General features: G+C 35.9%; 1 protein-coding gene across 2 annotated transcripts in view; it reads left to right on the top strand.

Annotated features, from left to right (window-relative positions):
* The window catches only part of LRBA (LPS-responsive vesicle trafficking, beach and anchor containing), a 497077-nt gene that overhangs the window by 433629 nt on the left and 42946 nt on the right, over positions 1-20502 (top strand). For both annotated transcript variants that reach the window (XM_004685322.2, XM_012726881.1), the window contains exon 48: positions 19934-20023. In XM_004685322.2, the coding sequence (XP_004685379.1) occupies positions 19934-20023 (90 nt within the window). The remainder of the gene's footprint in view (positions 1-19933; positions 20024-20502) is intronic.

Below are 20502 nucleotides of genomic sequence, written 5' to 3'. Positions count from 1 at the left end.
TTTTGCTGTCACAGACACAACCACACACTAAATTCTTACATTTTAACTAATTTGTCATAGCATCAAATAATGTTTTCTATCATGACAAATACATTTAACAAAATTTACCACTTATGAGTGTTTAGTTTGGTGTCATTAAGTTCATCCACCTTGTTGTGCAATCACTACTATCCACCTCCAGAAGCTTTTCATATTCCTGTACTGGAGCTCTGTGTCCATAAAAAAAGTAGCTTCTTCTCATTTCTCTCTGTTCTCATACTTTGAAAACCACATTCTGTTTTCTGTCTCTAGGAATTTGACTAATCTAGGTATGTTATGTAAGTGTCTGGGCTTATTTTACTTAGCATAATGTCTTCAAGCCTTGCACATATAGTAATATATATCAGAATTTCCTTTTTAAGGCTGAATTCATTGTTGTGTATACCATATTTTATTTATCCATCAGTCTACTAATGGCATTTGAGGTGTTTGGCTATTGTGAATAATGCTGCTATGCTTTCAATTCTTTTGATCATAAACCCTGAAGTAGAATTGTTAGATTATGTGGTAATTCTATGTTTAACTTTTTCAGAAGCCACCATGCCAAATAAGTTTTTATTTTTAAAAGATTTATTAATTTATGCTTACAGAACTGGGGTACAGGCTAGAGGTATGATGAGTGAGAAGATTCACCAGAGACAGAGTGGGGAGCAGAGCAGGCAGATCTACTGAAATACACTGCTGAAGGGAGCAGTGGGTGGGTCAGGAGAGAACTGTCTCACCATGTGGGTCAGCTCTTTGGCGGGGGATCGAACTTGTGCTGCAGTGGCTTCAGAGAGCTTCATAATGCAGTGCTTTAATCCATTGTGCCACCAGGGAGAGCCTTCCAAATAATTTAAAGTATTTTCGTGATTAGATTTATTGATGAGTATTCCATAATTCTGCTGACTTCCTTTTCTTCCTCACAACACCAAATCGTTGATTATTGGCAAATTAAAAATTTAAGGTTTTTCATTTATTATATATTCAGCAGCCATTAAAAACCATAGGCAATTATGTCCTAAGTACTCTGTCTTCTTGAAAGGAGGTATGTCTCTTCATATGTCATTTCATGATGTAGTACTATTCATATAAATATACATGATTAATTTACAAGGCTTTTGAATATTAAAACAAGTATCACAAACCTTTACTATAGCCACTCCATATGATAATGCTAAATTATATGGCATGATGCAATGTGATGCAGTAGAATATACAAATACAGATTTGATTCTGTCCCTGATGTCTCCAAATTGTGTAACTTTGATCTTCTTGAGACTTGTTTTTTTGTATGTAGGATTTGTAGGAGAATACTGACCTTGCAGCAGATAAAATGAATTCCAATGCCTGTGAAGTGCCTGAAACACAGCTTTCCCATGAGCACTCAGTGTTAGTTAATTCCTGTTTAAAAACACAGCTATCAATAGCATATGAATTACTAACTGTGCCACAGACAGAACATAAAATATTAACATTATAAAAGTTACTAGAGAAATTTCTTAGAGGACACATACAGAGTTCATTATAAAGAGAGGCAAACAGAAAACAATAAACATTTTTTTCAACAACCTTTTTTTTTTTTAAAGATTTATTTATTTGTACATACAGAACCGGGGTACAGGCTAGAGGTTCAGGGGCGGTGAGAGGCTTCACCAGAAACAGAGTGGGAGCAGAACAGGCAGATCGACGGAAGCACACTGCTGAGGGGAGCAGCGGGTGGGTCAGGAGAGGTCTGCCACACCATGTGGTCACCTCTGGGGCAGGCGGGAATCGAACTCATGCGGAAGTGGCTTTAGCTTCTCAGTGCAGCGCTTTAACCCGCTGCGCCACCAGGGAGGGCCCCCAACAACCATTTTTAACCCAAATTGTATAATCAGATTAAAAACTTGAAAGGCAAATTCTTGTCCTCATCAGGGAAACCTGGGTAAGTAAACCATTATAGTACACTGTGATAAATCAGGATAGAGGTGGTACATTGTGCCTGCACACTCACAGAGGAGAGACACAAAATCCAGACTTCCAGAATCCAGGCATGGTTTTATTGGGAAATGAGATGCTGAAGTTGTAGATTGAAGGATAAAATAAGAATATTGGGTACAGCTTCAAGTAAAATATATACACAGAAGAAATTACATAAGCTTCTTACACATAGATGAAAGAGATCAGGACTGGAGAATAGCATGTATATGTCATGAACTGCAGGTGATTGGCTGAGAGAGATAAGTAGGCACTAGGCCACAGAGGACTTTTCAGTGATATGAGAAAGTTTTGGCTGCATTGTGAGGCAGTGTATTAAAGGTTGAAGATAGGTGTCGAAAGCACACATATGTTTTAGAGCCTGTGTGAGGAACATTGAACATGTAAGAACTGAAAAATGACCATTGCATTTTTCTAAGTTACTGGTGATTTTTTTAAAATTTATTTCTTTATTCATACAGAATGGGGGTACAGGCCAGAGGTACAGGGATGGTGAAAGAATTCACCAGAGACAGAGTGAGGAGCAGAACAGGCTGACTGACAAAGTACACTGCTGAGGGGGCCAGCAGGCAGGCCAGAAGAGGTCTGCCGGGCCATGTGAATCACCTCTGGGATGAAGATCAAACTCATGCTGAAGTGGCTTTAGCTTCTTAGTGCTGCTGCATCACCAGGGAGGGCCATTACTGGTGATTTTAGAGAAACATTATTTAGAAGGTAGATACAATGCTGTGAGTGGGAGGTAAGAGAGTAAACAATAAGGAATGGGTCACCACTGTAACTATAGACTGTTTTTGCCATCAAAAAACACGGTCGGGGCCCTCCCTGGTGGTGCAATGGGCTAAAGTGCAGCACTGCAAGTGAGCCACAGCTGCTTCAGTGCAAGTTCCATCGTTGCCCTGGAAGTGACCCACATAGCGCAGCAGACCTCTCCTGTCTCGCTCACTGTGTCCCTCAGCAGTGTATTTGTCCATCTACCTGTTCTCCCGACTTTATCTCTGGTGAATCCTCTCTCTTCCCCTGCTCCTCTGGCCTGTACCCCAGTTCTGTATGCATAGATAAATAAATCTTCCAAAAAAAAAAAAAGTAACTTTATACCCATTAGCAGTCAATATAAAGGAGTTTTTTTTATTTTTAATGGGTAGATATGATCATGTTTCTGTGTTAATTGTAAAGACCTCAAAAGGAGAGAAACATGCCAAATGTATGGGAGAAAAAAGCAAGAAGTAGATGATTAAACTGTATGAGGAAGATGAAGGGAATGAAATCCAGAACACAGAGATAAACACTGAAGAAGCAGGAGACAAACAATACAGTCTTGTCTGAAACCAGAGAGTTTAGGTATCTTGGAACTGCTGCTAAAGATAAATCTGCACAAACAAGATGAACAGGTAACAGGAAAAGTTTATACCAAGAGTAAAGTATTTATGTAAATGCATAATATAAAATTATTGTTTCTAATACTGTTTTTCTTTGTTCTCAGCAGCACGAAATTAGGTCTAGAAAGAAGTTGAATAGGGAAGATGTGTGTGGGTGTGACTAATTAGAAGAACAAGAGAAAAAAGGATAAATGTGTATCTCTCGTATTCAAAGCAATGTAGACTGGACTTATTTATGTTCAGTATCTATAATCTTACCTATTTCTACTTACTACTATATAATTAGTTCAATTTGGAACACTCAGCTATTTACACAGTCATCACACAAGTTGTCTACATACAAGTCTTCTTTCACCTACTACTTGAAAAGTGGTCAATTTCTTTTGAGAAAGTTAAAATGCTAGTCTGGATGGTTAATACATATGGCATAGTGAGTGATCATAAAAATAATCTCTCTGTAAAAAAGGCACTCAACAACAGAAATAATAACCATAAGAGGAGGAACAGTAATCAGAGAAACAGCCTGCAGCACATTAAACTTTTACGTTGTTTTTAATTTTAAGAAAACAGCTGGGTTATCAATATACAGCCATGTCTGCATTTGCATATGTCACATACCAGACAGAATTATATTTCAGGAAGAGTAATTTTTTTGAAGTGCTTGTGATTTCCAACTAAAAGATACATATTTTTATTATAAGCTGTTTACTCTTAACATCTCTTTACTCTTAATTATTTCTCTCTCTTTGCTAAATTTTTTTTACCTCTTCTCTACCTTTACCAGTTTTTATGGTTCTACTGTCCTAGCATTTCATATTTGATAGATGGTTGTTTTATAAATATAAATTCTGCTGAATTTGATTTATTTCTCTTTCCTTATATAATTCTATTAACTCTTTCAAACATCATTAAAAAAAAAAAAACTAAAACCCAAGGAAAGAAGATCAAACATGTTCACTGTTATTTTGTTCAATTGAGATAACATTAGTTGCAGCATTGCATATTTTGAGAGTTCCCATTCACACTTCTTCAAATCTATGTTAGCACACAACCACCACCACCACCACCAAAGTACCAGTAACTGCCCACCACATTCCCACAGTCCAGGGACCCCCATCTGGTAACCCCACTTCTACAGACAGAATTCAAAGATTTGTTTATGTTTGATTTTATCATTTCCTTTACTTTGTGTCTTTATAAGCCTCATATGAATGACATCATCCATTTGTCTTTCTTCTTCTCAACTTCCTTCTTTTTAGCGTAATCTCAATTTCCATCCATGTTGTCACAGATGACAAAACTTCATCCTTTTTTGCAGTTGAATAGTAGTCCATTGTGTCTATATCCACATCTAGCTTCATTCTTTTGCATGTGGTTGTCTTGTTTTTCTCAGGACCATTTGTTAAAGAGACTTTACTTATTCCATTGTGTGCTCTTTGCTCCTATTTTTCATAAATGAATTGTTCACATAGATTTGAGTTAATTTCTTGGCTCTCAATTCTGTGCAGTCCATCTGTATGTCTTTTTTTATTCCAGTCACATACTCTTTGGATTACTATAGATTTGTAAAGTAAAGTTTGGGCATGTGAAGCATCCATTCTATTTTCTCATTTGGCTATTAAAGATCTTTTGTTATTCCATACAAATTTTAATGTTTGTTCTGTTTCCTTCAAGAATGCCAGGGAAATTTGGTAGGAATTGAGTGAATATTGCTTTGGTAAGAGGTCTAATTTTAATAATGTTAATTCTTCAGATCCATGAGCCTATAATATCTATTACTTTATTTGTTCCTCTGTTTCTTTTAATAGTGTCTTACTTTTCACTGAATGAGTCCTTTACCTTCTTTATTAAGTTTATTCCTAGGTAAATTTAGTTAATTTTTTTGATATAGTTATAAATGCATTAACATTTCTTGATAAATTTCTCTTCTAATTTATTGTTTGAATATTAAAATGCAACAAACTTTTGTATTTTGATTTTGTAACCTTCTGTATTATACTGATTTATTGTTCTTTTTAAAAAATTTTAGTGTTTAGAATTTTCTGTGTGTATTCATGCCATCTAGAAATAGTAAAATTTTTACTTCCTTTTCATTTTTTCTTTCTTGCCTAATTGCTCTACCTAGGACTTCAATTACTATGTTGAATAGTAGTAGTGAGAATGGACATTGTTATCTTTTACCTGAGATCATAGAGAAAAACTTTGTTTTTTTTTTAAATAATATAACCGTTTATTTTTGCATCATTTTGTGCATTTTTCCATGTCAGTTGTATTCCCTGTGGGCTTCCCATCACCAAATCACCCATGTGCCATAACCATAGTCCAGTGCATTTCCCTCCCCACACTGTTTTTGATCCCATTCCCCACTCCACCCTCATAAAATGTCTCTGGTATATAGCTGTTCATTATTATTACTATTTTCTCGCCTGGTCTGTTATATGAGTGAAACCATCGGTATTTTCCCTTTTCTTTCTGGTGTATTTTACTAAGTATGATCTTTTCCAGCTCCATCCATGTTGCTGCAAAAGACATGTGTTTCTTATTTTTGGTTGCTGAGTAATATTCCATTGTGTATATGTACCACATCTTTTTAATCCAGTCATTCATTTTTGGGCATGTGGCTGTTTCCATGTCTTTCCAACTGTAAATAAAACAGCAGTAAACATGATGCAGGTATCTTTTCGACTCAGTGTTTTTGTGTCTTTTGGGTAGATACCTAGGAGTGGGATTGCTGGGTCATGTGGAAGCTCCATGTTTAGCAGTTTGAGGAACCTCCAAACAGTTTTCCATAGTGGTTGTACTCATTTGCATTCCCACCAGCAGTGCAGGAGAGTTCCTTTTTCTCCACATCCTCACCAACATTTGTTGTTGCTAGTTGTTTGAAGATGTGCCATTCTCACTGGGGTGAGGTGGTATCTCATTGTGGTTTTAATTTGCATCTCCCTTATTAAAAGTGATGTTGAACATTTTTTCATATGCTTGTTGGCCATCTGCATTTCCTCTTTGGAGAAGTGTCTTTTCAGCTCTTCTCTACATTTTTTTTATGTAGAGACATTTTTTAATGTAATTTTTTTATGTGGAGACTTTCTTATATTGAGATATAGTCTTCTATCCCTACTTTTTGGCATAAATAAATGTTGAATCTAGTCAAATGATATTCTGCATCTATTGATATGAATATGTGATTTTTATCCCCTGTGTTGAAATTTTTAGCCCTTTTGTTGAATTATATTATTTGATTTGCATATGTTGAATCATCTTTGTATCCCTATGATGAGTGTCACTTGGTCATGATATAATTTTTAAGTGTATTGTTATATTTAGTTTTCTATTTTATATATGTTTAGGAGAGATATTGATTGTAGTTTTGTTGATTGTTTTTTGATGATACACTTTTCTGCTCTTGGTATCACTGTTCTGTTGGCATAAGATGTTTGGAAGCATTTCAGCTTCAGTTTGTAGAAAAGTTTGAGAGGATAGATATTACATTTAGAGAAAAATTTAAAAGAAAAGGTAGAGTAACTGAAATCAGGGTGTAGCACCATGAAACCCTCCTCAACCGCTTTACCTTGAGTTCAATCCCCAGCCAGGGAGGTGACCCACATTGATACAGTAGATCTCTCCTGACCCGCCTGCTGCTCTCCACAGCAGTGCACCTCATCAGTTTGCCTGTTCTGTTCCCCTCTGGTGAATCCTTTCACCACTCTTACACTCTGTTCTGTACCCCTGTTCTGTTTGCATAAATAAACAAATCTTAAAAAAAAAAAGTAACAAAGCCAGGATCAAATATAAGAATAAATATTTGTATTAAGGAAAAAAACATCTAAAAGCTGAATTCACAGATAATACATGATGACTTCAATATTGTAATAAAATAATTTCCCTTTTTAGAAATATATATTTTCCTTAAATAAGTTCTTTAATATATTCAGATAAAATTGTATTTACATAGTTTCTAGACCAATTTTATATTCTTGTCAAGAATTTGCCTTTTAATTCTCCCTTACTTTGTATATGCTGTGTCCTGAATTTGAGAGCACAGTTGTCTATCCTTTAGTATAAAGGACAGTTTGCTGTTGGAGGTTTTAGTTGGCAAGAAATAATTAACTGTATGTATAGTGATATACTCTGAATGAGATGACCCAGGATAAGGTAGTAATAGCAACCATATTCCTTTAGAAATGGGGGCGTAAGTAGGTGAAGGAATCAAAAGGGTAGAGAAATTCAAAGTTCAGGGGGTAGCATATGGGATGGAGTTTGGTATGATTCTACTTCTGGATAAGAGCATATGGGGAAATCATGAGAAGATGGGGATGAAGAGCAGTAGGTTGATGATGCCTCCAAAACAGATTTGGGAATCATTTAGATTTTCTGTCATTAGGCTACATCACCATTTCTTCCTGGGCTAACATTAGTAGACCTAGCACCTATTTCTGTCCTTCCCTATATATAATCCACAGAGTTGCCAATGTGTTACTTAATAACTAAGTCCTATCATCACTCCTCTATTAAACCTTTTCATTTCATAGTAAACATAGAATTAGATCTCACTTGTTTCACATTCCTAGCTCTCTAATTTCATACCAGTCTATTCTCTCCCTCATCATGTGTCTATCATATTGACTTCCTTTCTGCTCCTGACCACGCAAAGGTTGGCACTGGCCTTGTCTCTTCGTGATGGCCATTTCTCTGACTCTCCCAGATTTTCATGTGTTGATTCTCTCATCTGTGTAAGACATTAAAGGTCTTGCCTTGCTTTCATACATATGATCTAGTTATCACTTACTAATTTTACCTTAAAAATAAGGGGAGTGGTGTGTTCTATATAATACAGATCTTTGAAATCTATTGAGATTTGACTCACATTGGGTAGAGTGTTTTCATAGGTGTTCATTGTGTACTTGCATAACAGTGACTACTCTACAACTTTTAGGAATAAAGCAGCCAATGATTTAAAATACCACCTTTATCATGTGGAATATATCTATTTTTGGTAGTGAGTAATGGGAAGTAAGGAGTATAATCAGTTGACATAGTTTTTAATTATATTTTTCCTTAATCTAAGCAATTCAATACTGAATTTTTATGCTCTTTTTAATTTTTCTTTTTTAATATCTACTTTCAAGCTATCAGTTCTCACCTCTTGTTACTATGTCAGTGAATTTGCAGCCATGGTGCAAATTTTGGGCACCCCTCCTCTTACTCTATAATTAACTATTTCTTAGATGTAGTAGGTAGAGAACCCAAATAACTAGATTTAATGAACTAAGTTAAAGGTAAAGGAGGTAGGTTTTGATTAGTTTTTCCAGATACAAAAACATAATTATCAAAACAATGTGTTCCAGTGTTTCACTGATTTCAGTGGAACCGAATGAAACTTCCAGAAATAGATATGTATTCCATGTAAGAATATAAATCTATGATAAAGGTGGTATTTTAAGTCATTGGAAAAAGGCTCTTATTTAATATGTGATTTTTGAACTACAAGCAAATTGTTGAAAATATAAGTTAGATTTCTTCCACAATCTAAAGTACAAAACAATTCAAATGAGTTGTACATTTGTTTGGAATAAAGATTATGTTTTATATGTATATCCATATATATAAAAGTAAAACGGTACAACTTAGAAGACATTATAGGTGACATAATCTTAGAATGGAGAATGCCCATTTTGTAAGTTTAATATCAAAGCCAAAATCATTAAGCAAACTAATAGATTTAATAGCAGAAAATCCATTACTTTTGAATATCCTAATGAACATCCTAATATCCTAATGTTTAAGGAACAGATAATTCATGAAAGAGGAAATACAAACTACAAATGAGAAGTAGCTTACCCTCACTGGTTGGCTGTGAAATTTTGTTTAAAATGTAACAGCTTTTTCTTTTAAGATTTATTTATTTATGTGTACAAGAACTGGAGTGCAGGCCAGAAGTTCAGGGCAGAAGGTGAGAGGATTCACCAGAGATAGTGTGGGTAGCAAAACAGGCAGATTAAAATACACTGCTGAGAGGAGCATTGGGGAGGAAGGGGAGGTCTGCTGTGCTATGTGGGTCACCTTCATGGTCTAAGGTAAAACTTGGGCTGTAGAGAGTTTCCTAGTGTTGAAACTTAACCCCTTCTGCCACCAAAGAGGCCCTAAAATATAACAGCTTTTTTCCCCCATTAGGCTAAGATTAAAAACACTAATTTTTAAAATATTCATGCACTATTTATTTAGAATGTTCATTGAGAAGAATAATTGAACAAGCATACAACGAAAATGATATAATTCAATTCTATATTGTTCATAATGGCATAAAAGGGCCTTCTTAAATGGCTAGCGATATATAGGGTTGGTTAAATAAATATTGATAAGTCCATATAGTGGAATATTAGGCATCGTAAACTTAGTGCCATACGTATTGCCATGGAAATATATTTTGCCACATTATAGTGATAAACAGATCATCTTATGAAGCACATAAATAAAAATTTTATATGTCTGTGTGTACGTATGTATTATTTCCAAGTCTGGAAATAAAGATTACAAGCTGTTTATGGTCATTATTTTTAGTGTGTGGGATCATGGAATTCTTTCATTTGTTTTTATCTGTATTCTGAAAATTTTTTCACTTTAAAATCAAGGGGCAGGGGTGGAGTGGAGTCTACCCATAGAATTTTTCTTTTGAGGTGGACAAGTCTTTGCTTAAAAATCTGAATGAGTAATGTAGGCTAACACGATACGGATATTGATTGGACTCTTGGCTGTTTGAGCCTCACTTTTTGACTGTAGCCAGGTTCAGTGTTGCCAGTAGTGTCTTTATATAGTGATCTTCATGGAACTTTGATAAGAATGAAGTATTTATAATTTATTCATTCTTATCTCAGTCAGAAATCAGAACTTCATCCAAACTTAATTTGTTATTTAACTCTCTATCCATAATTTCCTGAACTTATTTCTTCATTTTTACCATTATATTTGAATAAGACCAAAATAGCACTTCCATGTTTAGGGAAAATATCTTAGCCATATCACTGTTAATTGTAGTTCTTGTAATAATTTTCTAAAAGCAATTAAGAATCTTGAACTAAGATGCATGAACCCTATATATCTGACCTCATTACTTAGGTGTGTGTGTGTGTGTGCGTGTTTAAATAGTTATATAAAAGAATTTAATAATGTATTTATCAAATCATTGTATGTTAATTGTAAAAAAAATGAGAAAATAAAGTAAAACAGTAGAAATTCCTCTCTCACAAATTTAGACATTCAGTGAATAAGAAATTCAGTCAGATGCTGAAGTCTAACTATGACAGTTTTTATATCATATAGTTTGATGTATATAGAAAAAAAAGCCCCATAATTCACCGCTTTTCACTAATACTCAAACTCCATCATTAGAGATCATTTATGTGGTTGCAGTTTTTTTTTTTTTTTTAGCTGTTTGTGCATGGGGTTTGATAATAGGGTTTGACAAGAAGAACCGTGCAGGCACAGCAGAGGGTGTGAAGCAGCCTACAAAGGCAGTTGGGGCGAGAGGTTGGGGTTGTAAAGGCTGAAAGATACCCTGCAGGTAGATGTTGCTTAGGAACACCATTAATGCAGACAATATTGTTTTATGCTGTTTCATCTTGCATCTTGCTATTAGACTTATTGTAATTCCTCTGGCAGCATCATTTCATCTTAACTTTCCAAGCAAGTGCAATGTTATTTTATGTTTCCGTGAGTTTAGAAATAAAGGTTGTTCATTTCTTTTTGAAAATGGGTAGCAGAGAAGGGGAGGAGAATGATGACATTGCTCAATTCAGAGAATAATGTATAGTGCGTCTCTTAGCATAAAAGTAAAACCTGGAAAGTTTCCCTAAGTTGTGTTTTATGTCAGTGGTTGGTTTTCCTCTTCCAGATTTACCCTCCAAATGCTCTTTTAGCAACACATAATCATTCTGAGAAAGTCTGTTTTCCAAAATCAGCAGCAGAGTGGTGAAGTTTACATGACCCCAGTCTCATGACAGCAGTAGCAAATCAGATATCTTATCCGAGGAAAAAGCATTTTTGGCTTAGGATTCAGTCACTTTCATGGTGGGAGTCAACAGCTTATTTCAGCTCTAACACTACTGCAGAACACTGACTGCAGTGAATCTTTCAGAAAGCATAAACACAATTGGTATTTATAGCATTGTTAACATTTGTTAAATAGTTGAGGGAATGGTCTGTAAGCCTGTTTTAAGCAGGTGGGGCAGGAATCTTGTGACTGCAGTGAAATTTAAGAGTAGAATAGGACAACATGGTTACAATGATTGCAGCAGTTGAGTAAATTTAACAAGTATTTAATACAGTAAGTTAAGATTTCATGCAGCCTCAATTCAGAGTGTTACAAAAATAATCCAGAAGCATCTCTGGTCCGAAGTGTGTTACACAGATGGCATATTTGACACAGTGCAGGACAGGAACTGTACAGTGAAAAGCCAAATAAACGGTAAGGATTAGTCAAGTTTTAATTGAAAACCTACATAAAAAATATAGCTTGAAATTATGCCAGACTTTCTTAGACATCAAACCACAATAAAGCTTCCTTGAGTCAGTTAAGTGAACTAAAGTTGTCAGTAAAGTTAATTTTTGTGTTTCGCTAGTTGTATCTTTGCAGACTTCTTAGCTGAGCAGGTGCAGCTAACCTGCACACCTGTGGCCATAAAGCAGAGCATACATGCACAGTGACCGTCATTGTGTCTGAGGGAGCCATTGTGTTCTGCATGGTTTGTGTCGGGAACCTCTGCTTCATCTTCATTTCAAATTGAGGGTGTGAGAAGTAGTCTAAAATCAAAGGAGAGAATTTTGTTCTCTAAATTTAGAACTAAATACAAGCATTTAGAAAGACTTAATTTTTTTTTAAAAATTACATAGACTTGAACAACCTATGTAAGATTATTTGCAAGTATGATAGATTTCTAAAAGTTTGGAGTAACAACTTGGTTATCCTTTATTTCTAATAAACCTAATAAATTTCACTTTGAATATACCTAGGTTGCGTTTAGTTTTTACTATCAGTAAAAAGCAACTGACCTTGTATTTAAGAGCAAAATCTGGGAAATACTTGTGTCATGTGCAGATTTTAAAATATTAAGTGTTATAAACTTGTAACAGTAATCTGTTGTCTTCAGTCTCTGTCCCTGGCGGTAATTGCATTGTGTGTGTGTGCTTGCGTGTGTGCACACTGCGTTGTTTTTCAGGCTCCTGTCATCTGATTCCTCACTGTCCCTCATTTCAGTGTTTTTACATAGTGGATGCTCATAAATATTACTGTGACAGTAAGCTAAATGATTCTCAGCAAATGAATGACCAAATGACTTCTTTCCATAACATAATTTAGAGAGATTTGTCTGGTTTTGAGAAGTAATGTAGCCTCCGGAGTGCAGTAAATTAACTCTCCTGACTTTTTTTTCCTTAAGAACTTTCCACTGTTTGCCTTTTAGCAATGGCAACCTCTTTGAAGCAACATTCCACTTATTTTTCTAGGCAGGCTGTTTTATCTGCTTATTTCCAGTAGCTAGAGATGGAGGTGTTTTGAATGAGCACATCAGTGTTCTAGACAGAGATACTGTTTGAAATTATCCATGAACACAGTGCCGCTGAACATTATTGAGTGACATTTGTTTCTGTTGGTTGTGTCTGCTCTGACTAGCTGGTTTCTTTCAGATTGGCAGCTGGGATTATGCTGCAGTAGATGGACAGTTACAAGAGTAGAGATTGTAGTGAGCCTGGGCTGGACCTCAATTTAATGTGAATGGAATTTATGGGCTCAGTTAGAGGCACAAAAAATATTTCATAATTTGTAATAATGAATTATACATATTTTCACAAGTTATAATAGTGAATGTTTTCCCTTTTTTAGCTAGCTACTCTTTCTCTTTGCTCTTTTTGGACTGTGTAGCATTAGAACATATCTGTGTGTGCCTCCAAATGGGGTGTGGGCATGGGTGGATTGGTGGCAGGAAAAAAAAAAATAAGACAAAGCAAAAAAATTTGCAAAATAAGTGTTACTTCATAAATATATTTTTTAAAGCTATCAAACATCCAGTAATCCCATCTTAAGTCTAATTGTGTGAAAAACAAAAGGAAAATCGGCACAAATAATGATTTGCTATGATATATAACATACTACAAATCACAGGATTGTGTTAATGCAGCTCTTCAAGTCTTAAAATATTAGTTAATTCTGAATTTCAAAATATGAAGTCTTGTTTGGATTTTAAACCTCTGCTGGTAAAGATTTAGAATCTTAAGACAGCTCTTTAGAACTTAATTTCAGAAATTTTATTAATAATTGGCTTGGTTTTCCTCAATTATTTTTTCAATATTCATATTCCAATTTTATAGTGCTTTTTAAATGTTAAGTATAAAGGGGATAAAATGCAATTTCACAGTTGTGTGCTTAAAAAAAGTAGCGACCATATGTGTTTATCTTAATTGCATCCATATGTTTAAATTACTTTCCCCCCAAAACCCATATTAAAATAAAATTTTACAACTTTTATGTTGGTTACTATGTGTTGTGCTAAGTTAACTTGTTTTCTCTACTATATTAAAAAGACTAGTTTAGAGAGATTCAAGCAGTCATTGTTAAGTTGAAGCCAAATATCATATTGTTGGTAAACCAAGTTTGCTTCCCTTTGCTGTTATTTCTTTTCTTTTTTCAACCTTTCATACTATCTTTTGTGTGTCTTTGTATATACTTTGTCTTCAAATATGTGTGTGTGTGTGTGTGTGCATAGCTATAAAATCATGTAAGTATTGTAATAGTTGGCAAAGAAAACAATAGCTTGTTGAAAATCTTTTCATAATATTTCCATTTGGAAATCCATTAATAAATTCTCTAGGTAATATTTGAGATGCTGTTTATAAAATATAAATATGTGGTTTTACTGGAATCTCTTGAAGTATTGCATAGTCTTTTTATTACAATGTATTTCAACATCTGGAATACTGCCTGCTGAATTCAGGTTTTATTTTAGAAAGTAGTAACAAGCTATTTATAGAAATAATAGGAAATTGATGAATAAGAATGTTAAGTAATAAAATAAGCTTTTTAGTAGAAATGTTTAGTAGAACGTTTTATTCAGTACTAGGCTGCTTTGTAATAGTTACAGAAGTATATCTCTTAGCTGTTTTTACATTGACTGCTGAATTCTGTTAACTTGGATGACCATTCACTCAGCAGGTACTTAATGAGCACCTTCTAGGTGTCAAACCTCCTGCCCCTTAGTTCCCCAAGCACAGAAGTATAGGCACAGAAATCAGTGATCTAGGAGACTGATAGTCTAATAGGTAAGACTGAAGTTAAGTCAGTAGTGGGAATATTAGGTAAGAAGATAGTAAGGTCTGTGTACGCTGCTCTAGGAGCCATAGGCCGGGACAGCAACAATCTGGAAAATATCAGAAAGGATATTTCCCAGAGGACAGAGTTGACTGAGCTGAGTCTTAAAGAATGAAAAGGTGCAACCACACAGGGAAAAATAGGAAAAATAAGAGAAGGAAATATATGTAGTGGCAATATGACACATTACATCTCACATAGAGTCTGAGAGAGTAGGTGTTAGGGGATGAGCCTGGAAACAAACAGTACAACCTAATAAGATATCCACTCCTATCTTCAACAGATGATGAAACTAGTAACAGGTAAAGTAACTTGCCTAAAATCATTCAGTTAGTATGTGATAGAGCTAAGATTTTACCTATTTGTGCTATGGTGATACCCCAGGGTGAATTCAGATGGAAGGACTTCAACTAGAGAAGTAATATGATCAAATTTGCAACTTTAGGGTTCCATATCTCCTTGCAAGTACAGGTCATGTAATCCCTCCAAAGAAAGATGAAGGCTGCCAGTTATTGTTGTAAGTTTTGATCATTGTATTATGTTTATCATTGTAGTCTGCAGTAGAAGTAAAAAACAAAAGCAAAACTCCTTAAAGGCAATAATACACTCTTCATTTGTAATGAATCCTTTTTAGCAAACTGCTTAGGCTCAGACCCCTTTAAGATAACCTAAGGCCAAATGTGCTAATAATTGTTACGGTTAACTAGTGACTACACAGGGATTCATTATTGTAATACAACTTTAACATAATAAACACATCTTAAAAAGATACCACCTGGGGCCAAAGTTCTACAGGTGGTGGAAGGACAGTTCATTAAAACTAATTTTTAGGATATTTCTTTAGAGTTCATTAAACTATCTTATGATCAATTTAACTTCCTGAGCCTTAGAACTATATGTTTCCTGTAATTTCAAATTTCCTGTCACTCTATACAAAGATCTGGAGTAAAAATGAAGAGAGTGATAAATAGAATTACCTGGAACTTTTTCATATCACTCATATTCTACTAGTAGTCTCACTGGGCCTTAAAACTCACTGCTGTAGTGAGACACTGAATGCCATCATAGTCCTCAGGTGGGTTGAGGACTGAAGAAATAAAAAATTACAGCCTTCAGTGACATTTTCAGAACTACCCTGAATGATTTTTTTCAAGTCTTTGTAGTTGCAGTTATCATTCTGTGCCACTTTGCATCCTCACCCTTACCCCGTTTGTCCTCACAAAGAACTATGCTTCTCTTCTAAGCTTGGTTTTGTTCCTTGTACAACCCTAGATGAGGCACAGGAAGTGTTACAACAGCTAGGTGTCACAGAGCTTATGCAGAGTTTTCTGGAGAGGAGTAGGACATAGACAGCTGAAGATGGGGACGCCTGATCTACAAAAGGCAGTGGCATGAGGGAAAATGTAAAGGAGAAGTAGTTGGGCATATTTGTGGACCCAGCCTGACTAAAAGGATTTGTGTACATAGGGATTGGATAAGGAAATAAAAGAGAGCGAGGAAGGCCTTAATTGCTTGGTGTTTGGCCTTTATCTTTTTGTTTTTGTTTTTAAGATTTATTTATTTATGCATACAGAACTGGGGTACAGACCAGAGGTGCAGGGGTGGTAAGAGGCTTCACCAGAGACAGAACAGACAGATGAATGAAGTACACTGCTGAGGGGAGCAGCAGGGAGACAGGAGAGGTCTGCTACACCATGTGGATCACCTCCAGGACGGGGATCGAACTCATGCTGAAGTGGTGTTAGCCTCTTAGTGCTGTGTTTTAACCCTCTATGCCACCAGGGAGGGCCCTGGCCTTTATCTTTTAAGTGCTGGCCGTTAATGCTTTTGATTAGGGAATGCTCAGTTCTGCAGGATATTGCTGAAGGAAAGAACTAAATGGAGAAGATGGGTATATAGACTTGAAATCCACATAACTGAATTTATAAGGGACCTGGATCCAAAAAGGATTGATAAATATGAGAAACTTTATAAAAGATGCAACTGGGGCTAGTGAACAATCCTAAATTAAAGAAAGAGATGAAAAATTTAAGTATCGGTATGAGTCTCACAACAAAATAGAAATCAGAAGAGGAAACTAAGCCTTGACTCAGGAAGCTTCAAGTAAGTTTTCATTTGAAAAAGGAAGTCATTTCTGCTACTTACAAACACATATACACAGTGAGAGGGACACTCAAAAGCCATTGAGTTAAATGTCTCTTTTTATATGAAGGACACCAAATCAATACCTCTGGGCTTTCCTCAGAGCCTTTTCTGGGCTTGCTTTTTCCCCTGTGTGGCCTAACCTTGGTGGGCGGCTAGCACTAGCACTCCAGAGTCCGTGCTGGACATGATATGTGCCACCTTTCCCTGCCAGACTGTTTCTCCCTAACGGAAACTTCTTTTTCCATTCATTCTCTACTATTCTTTAAAATACACAAGTTCAAATAATTTTTTTTCTTCATTACTCAGAGTCATCAGTCTAAGACCTGTTGTTTTTTTTTCCTTTTACATAACTCATCCCTTTCAGATACCACAGCTTTCGTAAACACTAAGGGATACAATTGCTTGTGTTTGGACTACTCTCTGACCCTCCAAAGAGATCTTTCTGACTCTGGACACTAGCCCTGCAGTGTATTTTGAAACCCAGAGTCAGCAACTGCCTACAGCGTGGTCACCTTTTCATGATAAATGACAAGGCAGCCCTCTCTCCCCTTGGAGCAGTGTTTAATGAGAATTACCATGAATCAAATTTAACAGTGTAGCACTGTGCCTAGTACTTCTCATGTGTTACTACTGTGTAATTTTTATGTAGTATTTAATTTTCTGAACTATTCAGTGAGTTAGATATTTCTTTATTGTCTGTATGGAGAAAGAGAAATTAAACTTCTTATCCAAAGTGGCCCAGAAGCTAAATGGCAAAGTCAGGTTAGCACCATCTTACACCACAGGCAAACTGCTCAAATCAGCAGCTCCTCTCTTGCCTCCTTTTAAAGTGGTTGCTACACAGGGGTCACCAAAGGCAGCAGACTAGGGATAGGGCACTGACTTTGTTAATTGTTCTTTAAAGAGCCATAAGGCTCATATTCATAAACTCAGCCCCTACATCTCTCTTAACACAGCTGTGCTCCTCCCTCTTCCTTTGTTACTATCTTCAGGCCTCAAGTTGACATTTTGAAATTTTCTTAAAATTGTTGTTGATGTCGATCATAAATGAATTTCACACCATCAAAAAATAGTTCAGATGTGTTCTGAAAATGACCCTGGTCCTTATTCCTTGCTTCCTGTTGACTCCTTCCTTTTTCTCTTTCCTCAAATTGTAGTCAGCCTTCTGCTGTAGAAACCAGCCGTTGCCTAAGCAAGCTGTTGTACTGATCGTGTCTAAATATACTTTGCAGTGTTGATGATGGTGATTTTAGAGATACCATATTCAGTCTTTCATTGGATTTTAAACTCTTAGTGCTTTGGAATGTACTGAATCTTAACCCCTAGGCCTCTCAGAGAACCTAACAAATATGGAGGAAGGATATTTTATGATTGAGAGAGAGTCCATAAGTTGTAGAACCAAGTTGCTTGGGTACATGTTTTGAGTCTGCCAATTTGTTCCTGTGTGGCCTTGAATACACAATTTAAACGCTTTTGTGCTTTATTTTCCTTATCTATAAAAGGATCTGGTAAAGTATTGACCTCATACAATTTAAAGATTAAGTGACATAAGATAGTAAATTATTTAGAAAAGTTCCTGGCAAATAGTGAATACTAGATTAATGTTTGTTATTAAACTTGTCAGCGCTCCACTGAGTATTCGTGGATTGCATGTTGAGGATCTAATTGGTGCCAAACAGTTATGTTTTTTGCATCCATATATCATTTAACCCTTATTTTAACACTCTGAGATGAGTAATACTATTATTTACATTTTACAGAAGAGAAAATTAAAATCTAGGTTAAGGTAACTTGCCTAGATCACAAGCTTGTTAGTGATAAGCCTTCAGGAGTTGAACATGAGCTGTTTGACTTCAAGCTGGTGCTGCTTCCCCCTTCCCACTCAGCTTTCATGTAGATGCTTTCCAGTCTTTCTTGCCTAAGTAGATCATAAGGTGTACTTTAAATTTAGTAAACTGACAGCATCAAACTGTTTCTCAGTAGTCCCGGTATGTTTGTCCTGCTTACTGTATCAGAAATGAATTCTTCCATGACGGAAACACTGAGACCTAAAAGTGCTGTGTCTGTGGTTGATCATCAAGTGCTTGAAGGAATGAATGCTATCACTGCTTCATGCAAGATCTCTATAAAGGTCTACTAGCAGTGTCCTCGTCAAGTGAGAAATTAGTAAGAATGAGTGTATTCCCTTTTTTATGATTTATTTTCTACAGAGCATATAAAAATTAGAGACATTTTCTTGGGGATTAAAAAAAAAAGGATGAATATATATTTTCTCATGCACTTGAGAGTTTTTCTATATATTTTTAGCCTGAAAGTTGCTGAGCTGTTGCATGGTTAATAAGGAGTCATTATATAGCTTTGCTTTTTTTCCCTTCTTCATAAGCATCTGTGCTAGGTGGCTAGGAGGAATCATGGCAGGAGACTGCGTGCCCAAGTCTTTCAAAAAGGACTCACAGACATGCGTCTTAGGGTCAGCTTGTTTTAGACCTAGATGCAGGGCATGGCTTTTAATTTGTTACTTAGCTTCCTAAATTCAAAGACACTGTCAACAATAGCATGTTTCCTAGGGCATGAGTAGTAATATTAAGTCATTTGCACAAGTAGTGTGTTTCCTTTATTCTCTCCTCTTTACTTCATAGGATGAAATGGGGCCTAAAATAAAAAATAGCAATAGTTTTGTTTTGTCTTTTTTTTTTTTTTTGAGTGAAAAACTAGCTTTAGTAATCAGGGATGATACAAACTTGGGGGCGAATCTAAGAAAACAGAGATGAAGCCAAAAAAAGACAATTTCTGGTTTGAATAGCTGCTTTTTGTTTCATATCGCAGAGCAAAATGAGAGAACATTTGTAGGGCTTCATAGGAACAGCTTTCACGCTAGCAAAGGATGACTTCACACTCAATGCCCTTTCCAAGTGCTTAGGAATATTCTTGTGAAAACACAAGGTTGATTTTCACTATGAAATAAGCCAGATATGTAGAATGACATTTGAAGGTGACAGGGTGGTTCTTTGCCCCTATCGGCACCATTAACCTTCAGGCTTGCTCCTGTCTTTTTCAGGCCATTGAAGCTCAAATCCGAAGTTTTGGCCAAACACCTTCTCAACTGCTCATAGAGCCCCATCCTCCTAGAGGTTCTGCCATGCAAGTGGTAAGTGCTTTCTCTTGCACTCTCCTTTCAGTCTGCTTTTACTTCTTACCTTTCTTTGAGACTACACTGAGATTACTACATTCATAACAGTCTTTTACTATAATTGAGATTCTCTAACAGATCTAGGCCTGTTCTTCCTGTGCTGTGTTTGTTAACCCCCTACCAACCAGCAAATATTACTACTTGTTCTCTTGGGATCTTTGGAAAGTAATCATTGCTCTGGTGCTCTCACATCGCATCAGTTCAAGTCTGTGTTGCAGAATTGAAAGGCTCATAGTAACCAAGTAGCCTCCCTATAGAATAAAAACTCCAGACACACACACGATTGATGTTGCACAGTTTAATCCTGTAGGTTTCTAGATTAGTTTTGCAGTTGTGTTTATCCTTTATGCCTCAGTGTTTTTTCAGTTTTTTTTTTTAAATCCATCCTGATACACAAGCTATTATTTCTGAGGATGAGGAATATCATAGTGAAAAAA

This window comes from Condylura cristata, unplaced genomic scaffold (assembly GCF_000260355.1).
Source record: "Condylura cristata isolate star-nosed mole 26May11 unplaced genomic scaffold, ConCri1.0 scaffold00018, whole genome shotgun sequence".
Taxonomy (NCBI): Eukaryota; Metazoa; Chordata; class Mammalia; order Eulipotyphla; family Talpidae; genus Condylura; species Condylura cristata.
This window is presented reverse-complemented; position numbering and strand designations above follow the sequence as displayed.